The sequence below is a fragment of the Antrostomus carolinensis genome, unplaced genomic scaffold (genome assembly GCF_000700745.2).
Source record: "Antrostomus carolinensis isolate BGI_N321 unplaced genomic scaffold, ASM70074v2 scaffold10591, whole genome shotgun sequence".
In the NCBI taxonomy this organism is placed as follows: Eukaryota; Metazoa; Chordata; class Aves; order Caprimulgiformes; family Caprimulgidae; genus Antrostomus; species Antrostomus carolinensis.
The window spans coordinates 29,160-43,063 of NW_010296334.1; the positions used below are offsets into that span (position 1 = coordinate 29,160).

General features: G+C 34.0%; 1 protein-coding gene across 2 annotated transcripts in view; it reads right to left on the reverse strand.

Annotated features, from left to right (window-relative positions):
* Nucleotides 1–430: 430 nt before the first annotated feature.
* The window catches only part of TMTC3 (transmembrane O-mannosyltransferase targeting cadherins 3), a 25,485-nt gene continuing 12,011 nt past the window's right edge, over nucleotides 431–13,904 (reverse strand). For both annotated transcript variants that reach the window (XM_010178243.2, XM_029087536.1), the window contains 7 exons: nucleotides 9,591–9,739; nucleotides 7,139–7,259; nucleotides 6,425–6,536; nucleotides 5,599–5,702; nucleotides 3,992–4,161; nucleotides 2,995–3,221; nucleotides 431–1,444 (listed from right to left, as the gene is read on the reverse strand). In XM_010178243.2, coding sequence (XP_010176545.1) covers nucleotides 624–1,444; nucleotides 2,995–3,221; nucleotides 3,992–4,161; nucleotides 5,599–5,702; nucleotides 6,425–6,536; nucleotides 7,139–7,259; nucleotides 9,591–9,739 — 1,704 coding nt within the window. In that variant the 3' untranslated portion in view covers nucleotides 431–623. The remainder of the gene's footprint in view (nucleotides 1,445–2,994; nucleotides 3,222–3,991; nucleotides 4,162–5,598; nucleotides 5,703–6,424; nucleotides 6,537–7,138; nucleotides 7,260–9,590; nucleotides 9,740–13,904) is intronic.

A 13,904-nucleotide genomic window follows, 5' to 3' on the forward strand; every position in this document is an offset into this window, starting at 1 on the left:
CTCTGTCCTTATCTTGAACCACAAGCTTTTTGTTATATTTTCTCTCCCCTGCCCAGTTGAAGAGGGGGAGTGATAAGCATGGCTTTGTTGGGCACCTGGTGTCCAGCCAGGGTCAAAACACCACAGTTCTGAAAACAAATAATGCACAGAAAAACCCCATTTCATGTACAGCAGAGGTCTAGATTGATTTAAACCTATGATGTGTAAACCGAAATACAGATCATGTGAATACAAATAGATTTATAAGGGGGAAAGCAGCATTGTCTGGCTTATCCCATTAATTCTCCATTCAGTTCTTACACTGATCCTTTGAAAATAGCATTACTATGAATATCCCTGACTACCAATGATTTTTATGAGTGTTATTTTCTCACTATTAGGATTCTGCATTTAAGATTACTCTCAACCCTTAATCCTTCAATTCCCACCCATCCCCCACATCATATTTAAAAGTTGCAGTTTTCTCACATGAAGTATTGTAGTGCTTTTTGCTGCTTGCTAAGTGATATGCAGTCAACGATATTTCTATTTTCAAAGCACTGGGACACCTTCCAGTTGGATCACATATTAAACAATAATAAAAAATAATATTCTCCCCTTATTCTACTGTGACATGATAAAGACTATTCACCATTTAATATACGTTCAATCTCTTCTAGTCTTTTCAAAGCAGCAACTCTCTTTTTCTCAATGTCTTTGATTTCTTTTGTAGATTTTTTGGGAGTCTCTTTGTCCATATTGTTTTTCTCTGTTCGTTTCTTGGTTTTTGAGTGCCCTTTTTTGTTATCAACTGTTGTCTGGGTAGTTTTCTGCTCATTTTTTACTTCTTTCAAATTTTGAAATGATTTTTTTTTTTCTTCTGCAGCTGCAGTTGCAGTCCCACCTGCTGGAAGTGTTGACTGTTCTGCAGTACTGAGTGATGCAATTTTACTTCTAACTATGTTCAGATGACGTTGAATATACTCTTCATGAGGTGCCAGCGCTAGTGTTTCAACCAAACATTTTTCTGCTTTTATTAAGTCTCGTTCTTCGAAGTAAACCACACAAAGATTATGTTTTCCTTGAACATTGTTGGGATCTAGTTCCAAAATTTTTTCAAAACACATCTTTGCTCCAACGATATCCTTCTTTTGGTTCATAAGGATATCTCCTTTCAAAATCAGACCTTTGGTATGATCAGGGTAGTATCTCAGTAGATCTTCCAAAATGGGCAAAGCCATCAATTCTTTTGCTGTCTGAGAATAAAGCAGCGCTAAATTGAACAAAGCACTTCGGAAGTTTGGCTGTAACCTTATGGCTTTCATCATCCATGCCTCTGCTTCCATATCTTTTTTGTCATCCATTGCCAGCATACCCAAATTGAAGTACCCATTTGCATCCTGTGGTTCTTCTTTCACATAATGTAACAGTCTTGCTTTAGCTTCAGGTCTAAGCCGAGCATCACCTAAATGACAGAAAACGCATTTAATTCTAGATTTATCCTGAAGGATTTTTAGACCCGGCCTGCAAAATGCTAATTTTTATACAAATTTAAATGTAACATCTTTAACACAACTATAAAAGAGAAAGGGTTTAAAATGCTACTTTTTATCACTGCTGTGTAACAGCAAAAGTAAATGACATCTACCTTCTTTACAAAATGAAACTACTTACAGTTGACTTGTAGCCAAAGACAGCACCATTATTCTATTATCTGTTGAATTATATTAAGGTTTGGTATAACAGATACAATAAGTGTATCTGTATCTACAAGTTTAAGAGAAGATATTTTCAGGTATGGTTGAGCAAATGGAATGCAGAGAAGACATAATTTCTGACAAACCAGCTCTTACAGAGGCAAACTTGGAGTGGAAAATCTCATTTTGTTAAAGATATACTTAAAGAGTTTAAAGACAGAGATCATATAGGGTGACTTCAGATGTAGGCAGGCTAAAATATCTTTTAACACCAAAACAATAGCATCTGTAACTCCCATATTTTAATTTGCAACAAAGTTTGGGGGAAAAAAAGAAAAGTAAAATAATCTTATCTGATAATACCAGGTTTAGCTAGACTACCTTGTAGTCTGTGCTATTTTTATGACTACTCCAGTGAATACATTTTAGTAAGGAATTCCAGGCACAGACTTATTGAAGGATGAGGGAGGAGGGAGCTGATTTTAACTGCCTTTTTTTACCTCGTGAAACAGTGTTGCACCTTACAGTATGAATAATTGAATACTAGATAGCTAATGTTTCTGGCTTCTTTGAAGCCCCTGTGCTGCTTATACAGATAAGAAACAAGGCATTTCTTGTACTACTTAACTTACACTGTCAAAAGAGATGGAGAATAATCCATTTGCATCAGCTCCAATCCACTCTGTATTATCTCTTTCTTAGGGGCAGTTTATCATCCCAACAAAAGGGAAATAAGCCTTACTAGTCACTTGCCAAATACTCTTTGCAACAGCTTGAATTCAAAAAAGGCTTACACTTACCCACACAGCTAGAAGCTATACATATGAAAAAAAATAAACTCATGAAAAAACAACTTAATTCACTCCAGTATTACAGAGGAACCTATGAAAACATTCACATTTCCTAGCGCTAGATTCGAAGCCCACAGAAGTCAGCTGTGATTTTCAGTCAATGGAGAATGAAATCAAGCAATATAAATGCAAAACACAGAAATTACATATATTTTACTAAATATGAAACTTTTAAAAGATTATAGAGACACAATTTTGAATATGTTTGTGTAACACTGTAAGCTGTTACACTGTGAAACAATACTTCTATTAAAGATGCTGATCAGCTAAGGTATATGTACACTTCACACACATTTCATACACTAACAATAAATGATAAAGCTGACAATTACAATAAACCATTCCTTCTTTGATGATACTAAGAACTTCTGCTTTCCAAAAATAAAACAGTTGATTAAAAAAAATTAAGTAGTATGGATCCTATAGATGCAAATATACAATATTTATTTAAGAGACAATTAACATACCAGATTCCTGCATTAGCAGTGCTGAATTGAATAATGCCAGTTTATGTGTTGGGTTGAGTTCCAGTGCTCGGTTGAAATTCTTAAGAGCTTCTGTTGGATCTTTCAGTTCAATGTAAACAATTGCCAAGTTGTACCACAGGTCTGCATTGGTTCTGTCTAGTTCTAGAGCTCTAAGATAGGCTTCCTTAGCTTTCAGAGGTTTGTTCATTTTTAAAAGTAATTCTCCCCTGTTGAAGAATCAGATTTATCCTTAAACTTTTATTCACATACAATAATTTACAGGTTTTTTAAACATTTGCCTTCCTAGAGACAGCAGATGTGAGATAATAAGTGGGTTTTCCTTCCTTTTTTGTTTGTTTGTTTTAAACAGAAAACAATACAGGGACCTTCTTCACACATCATTCCCAAAGCTTTCAACTGTGAAAAGTCTGTATACAGCAAATGCATAGGCAGGACAAAAAACAAAAAAGAAGTGATCAAGGGTTCCTGATATTGGCTCTGTCATTACACTGCAACAGCTGTAGTTTAGGCATCTTTGTACCTCTCCAAGTCCCAGTGGGAATTGTAACTAACAAAATAGTGAATAGAAGCCTCAATACCCACAGTCACATTACTCTTATCTATTTAGCTGTCATTTATGTGGTTTTTAGTTAAACAGTTATCATTTTCTGGACCACCTTTAACAAAAAGGAATAAAGAAAGCTCCATCATTCAGACTAATCAAAAGCTTTTTATAGTTCAAAATAAAACTGGGAAATTATACATTTGAGTTTGAGATTCACGAAGAAATCTAATGAAAGCGTCTTGCTATACAATGCTTGAATACACAGACTAGGTGGAAACACACCATTGATTATAGCCTCGAATCTTCCTCTTCTCATTTGGAAATTAATCAATTCCAGCAGCTAACTCAACTGTATGAACTAAACACTGTTCATAGCACTGCAAATACATAAATGTTTATTCAAGAATATGTATCTCAAATTAGAAAAGATACCTGCTGATGTAAGCCTGCTTGAAATCTGGCCTCATACTAATTGCTTGTCGATATAATTGATCTGCTTCTTCAAGCCGAGATTCATTTGCTCGAATTAAGTTTGCAAGATTGATATAAACATTCAGATGGTTAGGGGCAACTCTTGCTGCATACTTTTTACCTGGAATAATCTGTCAAAAAGAATATATGTACCAAACACAGATGAGTAAAAATACAAAAGAATCAGTATAGATCTCCTCTTCACTCTGCCCAATTTTTTTATCGTATCACTGGATATTAGTGTGCAGGCTCTTAATGATTACAAATATCAATTCTTCTTTCCCAGAAAATCACAACAAAACATAAAGAAAATATTTTTTCTTCTTTAATTCTACGAAGACATAGATGACTTTTATAACTTATTTAAGATACCAATTAATTAAGCTCTGCTACTACCTAACTGGGCTTATGCAGATAGCCATTAGAAAACAACCAGACTTGGCAAATCTTCCCCCATTCAGACAAATAATATTACCTAAAGCCTAAACTGACATTCTACCAGACCTTTTCATTCCTTTTTTAACCCTCCAGCCTAAGATAAGTGTAAATAAGATTTCACCAGTCACTCATATAGCAGATAAAAAGTAGTAATGAAAGGTGAAAATTCAATGACATTCCAACTGTTGTGCTGTTTATACTTTACCCGTCTAAAATCTTCATACTGTTTCATAATACAAACTTTTTAATACCATAATTCTACTCAAGGGACTGCTAATTTTTGTTGTCAGTCTCATTTTACAGAATCACAGAATGGTAGGGGTTGGAAGGACCCTCAGGAGATCATCTAGTCCACCCCCCCTGCCAAAGCAGGTTCCCTACAACAGGCTGCACAGAAAAGTGTTCAGGTGGGTTTTGAACATCTCCAGAGATGGAGACTCCACAACCTCTCTGGGCAGCCTGTTCCAGTGCTCCATCACCCTCACAGTAAAGAAGTTTTTCCTTAAGTTTGTATGGAACTTCTGGTGTTCCAGTTTTTGCCCATTGCCCCTTGTCCTGTTTTACCTACAGCTTGTGCTCCCTTCATATATTCTCCAAAATATTCCTCTCTAGAATAAGCAATATTTGCTAGGTATAAACATAACCTAACAAATGGCAAAGGTAACAAAGCACATGTTTTTAAAAGTGTGTTCAAGTTGTTGCTGTGGCTACCTTCTCCCACTGCCAATGCTGCATTTAAGCCTTCACTTGAAGGCTCAAAAACTCAGTCGTTGTCAAGGTGTTAACTCTTAAGTTAAAATAAACCCACTGTGACTAGAAATTGTAAATGTATATTTTTAATTGCAGCTTTCTTTTATAGCTTCAATTTAAAAACAAAACAAAACCCACAGTACTACATAAAGTAACTTCAAGTATTTTTAAAAAAGTTTAAGTTCCAAGTTAGCATTTTTTTTTTAATATCTATGACTATATAAAACCTACTCTTTTAATAGATAGGTTTTAAAAAAACCCAAACAACTTAGAAGTATAGAGCAACACAGAGCTTCAGGAAAACATGAAAACCGAATCATGAATATAGGTGTGAAAGAGTTCCCTCCTGTGGTGGTAGATAAAATAAACTTACTAATTACCTGTGGCATCAATGATTTAGCAATCAAATACGATTCTTCGGCTTCTTTAGTTTTGTTTAAGTTTTTGTAAGTTCTTCCTACATTCATATGGGCACCAATATCATCTTAATAAAGAAAAGAATGAAGTTTCAAATACTTTCATGCACTGAGTATCAGGAAAATAAATAACTATGCCTTCTGAGTAGCGCTAAGTACAGGTACTGCATAAAGACCACCACCAACAAAAAAAGCACATCTATTATTTGTCATCTTAATTATGAAGATAATTTCACCATGAACCAAAGATGGATTATAAAGTTACTTGGGAAATGGTAAAAAATTTAAGGTCATACTTTCACATATCTATCTTTAATCTCTTGCTATAGTAGATGCACAAAAAATTTAAGTTATTTATTAGGCTTCTAGAAGAAAAAAAAAAAATGTTGTCCAGTACTACCTAGAACTCCTTTTGCAACAGTACATAAAATAGTGTGCACTTTGATACTATCTAGATTTTTATTTTTTTTATACACCTACTTAGTTTTAAATAAGAAAATTAAATAATAATTATGTTTCATAAGAGATTACACTTTAATTCAGAAATAATGTCATCCAAGTAACAGTTTTAAATGGAAACTCTTCGCATCTTTTTATAGACAGAAACATTTCTGAAGGACAGTTTCTAAGTTTATTTCCAAAAACTATGGATTGATTAACTTAAGTGTATGACATTGACTGATGTTCAGTTGGAGAAAAACAGATCATGATAAGATTTAAGTAAGCTAAGCATATCGAAATACTAGGAGTGTGGAGACACTATTCAATGGCAACTAATCAAGGCTTTTACCTGGTTGCACTTGTGTGGCTTGTATGAAGAACTGAAGAGCTCTTTCAAAATTCTTTTCATTTTCTAACGCATGCCCCACATTGTTCCACAGTTTTGCATTGTTCTTATTTACCTAAAAACAGAAAAAAAGATATCAATGTACAAGATATTAAGCTGCAATTACATAACAACTGAATTTCTTTGAACTATATCTTAAAGATCTAAAAATGCACAGCAAATGACAAATTTCACCAATCTGCTATATGTAAAAAAATAACAAAACACTGCATACAGAACGATTACATTGAACTTGTTGCTCAATATCCATTTTAGTTATTTGCCGCTACAAATACCAAACGTTTTAAAATTCATTACAACTGTTATAGAAAATTGTACACACTACCCTATCATGCCATATGCACATTGAAGAAATTATTCTATGCCTCAAACTTTTTGTAGATTTTGTACTGCAACATATTGTGCTTTCATCCAGATAAGAGAATATATTCAACTGCTTTAACACAAGCAAAAATTATCATCTATTTTTTGCACATAAATTCCCATGTGTGCATCACACTGCTTTTAAAAGATTCCTAAAAGCAACTAATTAGACGTTAATAATATCAAAGTAGAAATAGAAGCATAATTTCTCTCAATTTTTATCATGCTCTACTGCAGCTTTTTAAGAACAGCAATACAAACTTTCCATTATCCCTTTCAAATAGAATACAGTACCTTTAGAGCTGACATAAACAATGTGTACTCTGACTCCCAATCCCAGTTTCTGTGCAGTGTTTTTAAGGCATGAGTGAATAGTACCGCAGCCAAACAAACCCAAGAAATTTTTCTTAGCACGCTATTAAATAAAACAAAGATTTGTTATAAGCACACAAATAATTCTAATTTTTACTAGAATAAGTATACTGTACACTAGGAGGCAAATAAACTGAGGAATATATCTGTCAATGGCATAGTCCGATTTATTTGCCTTATCACCAAATAGCATTCCAAAATCTGAAAGGAAATAATGTCCAATTTCGAGTTAATTTTGTTTTTTACCTGATTTTTTGTCATCACTATGCAATTCACTTAAGAACAAATGCAATCCACATAATATAACACAATATAAACAAAAAATAAGGAAAATTCTACTTCTTTTAATGCTTATCTGTAATTTAAGGCAATGAACATGATGATATCAAACAGTGAGGTTCTTCAAAACACTGTACAAAATGTTAGAAAATTAAAAAAACAACTATCATCCTATCCTTTTTCATATCAGACAATTCCACACAAATTCTTTACTGTATTGATCACCAATCTTTCCCACACTGTAGAACATATTTTAATAGAGATGTGCTGTGTAGACTATACAATCTTCCATAAGCAAATAAAATCTTAGTGCTACTGTAGTATCTAACTAGGAGAAAGGTTTAGTGTCTTTGTAGGAATTTTATTTTTAAAGCTGCTAATTGGGGCAGAAGTCACTCTCTGCAACAAGCTTATCAGGAACAATCTTCTAAATTTCATGCAGTTTATTTTTCTGGTGTTTAAACATATATTATATCAACCATAACAGATTCAAAACATATGCTTTAACATGCTGGTCATTCGGTCTCTGAACATTAACTAAGTTATGAAAAAAAGAATATTCATAATTGTAGGAAGGCTACTGTTTTTAAAACTCTTTCTTGAGCAGACATAGGGCTGTTGACTACATCAACCATTTCTTATACCTGACTCATGCAACAGCTGTTCACATCGCAATGTACTCCACAGAGGTTTGCTAAAAATGGAAATTTTTTTTCCCCTTCTTAGTTAAGATATACTAAATGCTGTGCAGATGTAGACTATTGTGCTTGGTTTTAAAAAATACTGAAAAATAAAAAGCAGAACAGCAGAATTAAGAGAAATTCTAAAACATTAGCAAAGCAACCAGTGAGAACTGGCATATACAGTAATTGATATCCCCATCAGCCTTATGAAAAAGTTTTTTCTTTCCACATATTTCTAAAGCAAGTAGTCTTCTCTCTCATAAGACTTTTTAGAGTGCTGATTCTCAGTATTTTTGTAGTAAATGACACTGCTGCTTACCAGCCATCCTCTCCTGGTTCCTTGCTTTCTTTCACATCACTGCTATTTTTACTGCCTCATAGTGGGATTTGTAATAATACTTTCTCCTCACTCCCACAAGGTATCACTAATTTCTCATTATCCAGCACTGTCAACTTTGGCAGCACCAATTAGCATAAGTTCTACTGCAAGGCCTCATCTCTAACGATAGCAGACTACACAGATCAGGAATCACTGCCTCTCTGTTTGTCTGAACTAGCATTAGGATGCCATTGAGGTAACAAGAGTAAAGCATCTAGGTCAGAGGGACATATGTCCAGATCAATATAGAAGACAGCAGAAAAAGCAATGGTGCATGCAAAACGTGTTTTTAAAACAGAATTCCTATGGAAAAATTGTTACTCAAAAATTTATTTAGTTTAACGAAACTGAATGGCTCTGATGTCCATTCCTAGCATGGCATGTCTGAAAATTTCATCAGTAAAGATATTTTATATGCTGCAGACTGACAGACATGCTTTATACAAACTTCAGTCAGTAATCACCTTTGAACAAAGTACAAATCAAATCTGATCAATTTTTTTTTTTGCCTAATCCTTAAAAATGTCTAGGATTTAAACAGAAAATATTTGTGTTCCTTTACAGAAAGGATATGGGTTATACTATTAGGCTCAGAGGCAAACTCCATTTTTAGCAATGTGTAATGTAAGTTACATCTCATTCTAAAAATGTTTGCTGCAGTCTGAGGCTTTTAAATAATATGTATGTATGTTTATATAGATATATAAAATAAAATATATATAATACATATATATGCATTTACATGTATGTGTGTGTGTATGTACATATATAGATATATTTTAAAGAAACATGGTAATACCCTCGGAATAATCCACTATCTCCTAAGAACTTCCTTGGTGTCATTTGTTCATAGGATTGCCAAATGGTTTCTTGGTCATTACTCTGTGTTCATTAAGAACGTGAAACAGAGTAAGAGCTATAATGTAATAGATTCATACTGGTAAAAGCTCTACTTGGAAAGCCTGCAGTTAAAGTATGGTCAACTTTTATGAAATTAAGAAAGATTAGTTAAACCAGTCACAGGTAACACTACCTTTTATTTGATAATTTCTTCCATCCATGTGCTACTAAAATGCAGAATCCCATGCTAGGAACATACAACACTCGTTCTGCTACTACGAATCCAACAGGAAAAAAGAGGTTTGATGCAGGAATGAATGGTAGCACTATTAAGCAGAGTGCCTAGAAAAGAAATGCAAATTAATTAAAATCAAGATTAGGCAGTGACAAATTGTACCCAAGAAACAAATTGTGAAGCAATTAAGAAAAAAAAAATCCCATAAAAACAGGTATACATAGTAGATCTTTGGGTTTTTGTGTTTTTATTTTAAACATTAAGATATTTTACATTGAGACAACTGTGAACATGGCAAGTTTTAACTTGCAAATGACACTCTTCCTTACTTAAAGACCTACAAGTGTATTTGCTTTTCTATACTACAGAAAAGTGCAGCTGTATGACAGAACACAAGGATCAAAGAATAAAATTGAAAACAATGTTTTAATAAGAGTTACACACAAAAAACCCCATGACAGTCTCAGGACCTTGGACACTATATTTTGGAATAATTAAAAATTTATATCAGCTTATATGATGCATAAAGCAGTTATTTTTACACTACAATAAAGTCCATTTTTAGTTTCTGTAAAAAATATAAAGAATTAACACAAAAATCAGAATCAACTACTGAATAAACATCAGTGTTTAGATAGTGCACTAAGGGCACCCTGAAATATCCAAAAATGATAATGAAATCAAGAACTGCATAATTACAGCTCTTAGGTTGGTTACAGACATCTTAACAAAAGGCGTGTTTATTAAAAGACAGAGAAATCAATTTGCTGCAAAGGAAATGGACATGACCATTTGTGTTAAGTCCTAAGTGACTGATTGTTAAATAGCAGTTTTACAAACTCTGGTACCAGAAAAGACTTAAATAATTATTTCAAAATATCTGTCCTCCAAGCTAAAAACAAAACAAAACTACAAAAATTGAATGTTTCTTTGAACAAAGAAAGTAAGAGGTGTTTTCTAGAACTTTCAATACAACTGGCTGTCACCTTCTGTCTAGATTTAAGCATAACTGCCTTTTCCATGCTATAATAGTTAACACATCCCATTTGAAAGTCAGTCTAGGATTTCACATACAAAAATGCAACACTGATTTAAAACCTCAAGTAAGTTTTTAGTTTATATTTAAAGGGGCCAAGAATATGGACATGGATCATTAACACAGCTCAGCTGATCCACAGCACTTCATCAAACTATACAAAAATACATAACTGAGCCTTGAAGAAGTCACAAGCACAATATATAGAACATGTTGATTATTTGGGAATAAATTTAATTTAATGCCATTTCACATTCCTCTCCCTTTCTTCTTTACATTTTTATAGTATGTGCTCCTTATAGGGCACCTACAAATCTGTAAAAGTAAAAGCCTCAACACACAACTCTATTAAAGAGTTTTGTAATCCTCTTTGAAATGCAGGATTCATCATGCTGTCCCCAAGGCAGTCCTCTGTATCAGTTTTTAATTATAGCAAATGCCTTCACACTTTTGGGGGTGCATTATGGGAAGGCAGGGTATCATTCTGTATTTAATTCTGTTTTGAGCAGTCGAATGCATTTGAGTACAAAAGCAAATGTACAAAAGCACATTTGAAGAGTGCTTTAGCAAACAATATGCTGCTTTACAAATGTTTTTACTGCAATGTGAATAAACTGTATTTAGCTTTAAAATTTATCTAAAGCTTTTACATAGGCTTAAATTAATTAATTTATGAAATCTTCTGATAAACTGATTTGAAGTCAGCTCTTAAGATTTTTTAAAAATATATTTTTACATTATTGCTTCAAAAATTCAGTTTGTTTTTAATAAAGACATTGGTCCCACAGCCCTATGAGGTCAACATATGGTCAACGTATAGTGAAAGCCACTTCTTTCCAGTGGGTTTGAGTGGAAAGGATTCTGCAGCTCATACAGCAAGTTCTTGGTCTCCACTGATTGCTTATGATCTAGGCATTAATGAAAAGGTTTTTGCATGTTCTGCTCTGTCCAATTCCTCTGACAACAAACATTACACAATGTTTTGCTGAACTTCTCTTTTGATCTTTTTGCCTCTCCTTCAAATACAATTTCTTGAGCAACAGACTCAAAGTCCTAATGCAGATAAAAATGCATCCTCTTCTGTTCATTTATTCTTCCTTTTTATTGTAGTCCTTCAGCAGATGCAGAGGCTCCATTCCTGGTCAAGGCAACTGGAAAAAAAAAACAAAACACCAAAGGGGAAAAAAAAAGACAGAAACCATTAAAGTACGTAGAAAGAAAAAAAAAATGTATGACAAAACTCTAAAATATGAGCATAAGCTATGAAGAGTATCTGAGCTGCTAGGTAACCAGTCAAAAGTTCACAAGGAAACATTTCAAAGACTGGGTGAGTTATAAACATAGGGAGTAGAGAAATAAATACTGTTAAATTTAGAAGTACTGATGTCTTGGCACGACAAGTGTTAAAAACTTACTCCAAGAAGCCTAAGGGCACCTGTCTGTTCCTGACATTTGCACAGTAACAAGTCACCAAGGTTTGTGGCTGAGTAGCACAGACTGCTGTCCTATCAGAAGGGGAGGTAAAGCACCCTTGTCTGGGAAACTTAGCAAATATCAAAGGATGCTAAAAAGCTTTTACTAAATTTACTAAAGGTCACTTGGTCTGACAGTCAAGTTACCTGACTGTTCACAGGGATAAAGTAAACAGAAAATATAGGAGAATTTAACTGCTCATACATTTTTTCCAGGGCTTGTCCTTTACTAATTTAAGAACAACTGGATACTTCAAGCAGCATAAGGACATCAATCTACCAAAACATGAGTTCCAATTTTTTGTTAGTCTAATATTGTCAGTTGGTAAAAGAAAAAAAAAAAAAAAAAAAAAAAAAAAAAATCTGTTTTGTCCTCTCCTAGTTCTGTTATTTTGAAAAGACAATTTTGGAACCTATGGCAAAAATTAAAATAAAGACAAAATGAAGTAGAATGTACCCACTTACCAGAGTTATTTTTCCTGGAGATGACTATTATCAAACAGATGAAAACTGACTGAAAATGAATCCTTTAACTTTTGCATCTTCCAGTAATGAGTTCATCCTGTGAGACTCTACTTGGGGAGATCTGTGGAATGTCCACTGGCACTTGAGGAAGTAGGAGAAGGAACCCCAAGCAGTACAGCACCAAATCCATATCCACATCAGCAAATACAGAAAGACGATCAGAGATACTTGCAACCTCTCTTCTCTTTTGCATTTTGGATCCCTCTCTTCATTTTCTTTGCAAAGTCCAAATAAACACCTTTATTTTTGCAGCAGGTCTAAAGTTGTACCTTTTCTGATCTCAAAAACAAAAGTAACTTGAGACTTTTCCCTTAGATCAGGCTTCAGCGTGAGACTTCAGGGTCTCATTGAGCTAGTGGAAAAGCCAAAACATGCTAGAGATTGTAATGGCAGAAGCTCTTTACAAAGCTCTTTAATACTCCTTTAGAGTGATACACTCAAACAGTGCAGTCAATCATGGTAACAACTGTGATGAAGCCACCATTATACTGACACCATGTGGCATCCATATGGATAGCACATCGAATTCATACCTGCCAGGGTTGTAGTTTGTTTTAACCAGTACAAATTCAGGTTTTTATTAGCAGCACTGAGAAGGAAGTGTGGAAAATAAGTTTAAGACTAGTAATTCAATAGTTATCTAGAACATTGCCATACTCTTTGTAAACTGGTAGCACTAAACAAAGATCAAGTTTCTCCACTTTAAAGATGGTACTATGATTTCTCTAGTAAGATGGACTGAGAAGCTGTAAGAAGGAAACTGTTCTCTCCCGTTCGGTCCCTTGGCAGACTATCCAGTCTACATCAGGACATAATGCCTTATTGAAAGGGAGAAACAGGTTTTGGCATACAGCGTTGTTGCATGCAATAGTACATAACAATTAATTTTTAATATAAAATATTGCATTCTCATTTCCTAAGAAATTAGCTTCCAGGCATTGAGATATTATAGCTGAAAAAAAACTCAGCATCATATTCAAGGTTATATACACAACATAGGTATATGCCAAAGGAAAATAACTTTCATTAAATAAGGATGGTACTGTGTTAAGTGATATTGAGGCTCGCAGGCTGGACTGAAATATCTCAGAAGACCCTTCCTATAAAACACACTTGGAATAATAAAAATTAATATAAAAAAACACTCTCAAACAAAAACTAACTGACTTACAACAATGTATGCTGACAATTCCATCAACCCTGTCATCTTCTGAACTTCACTGGGTAAAGAATAAACAG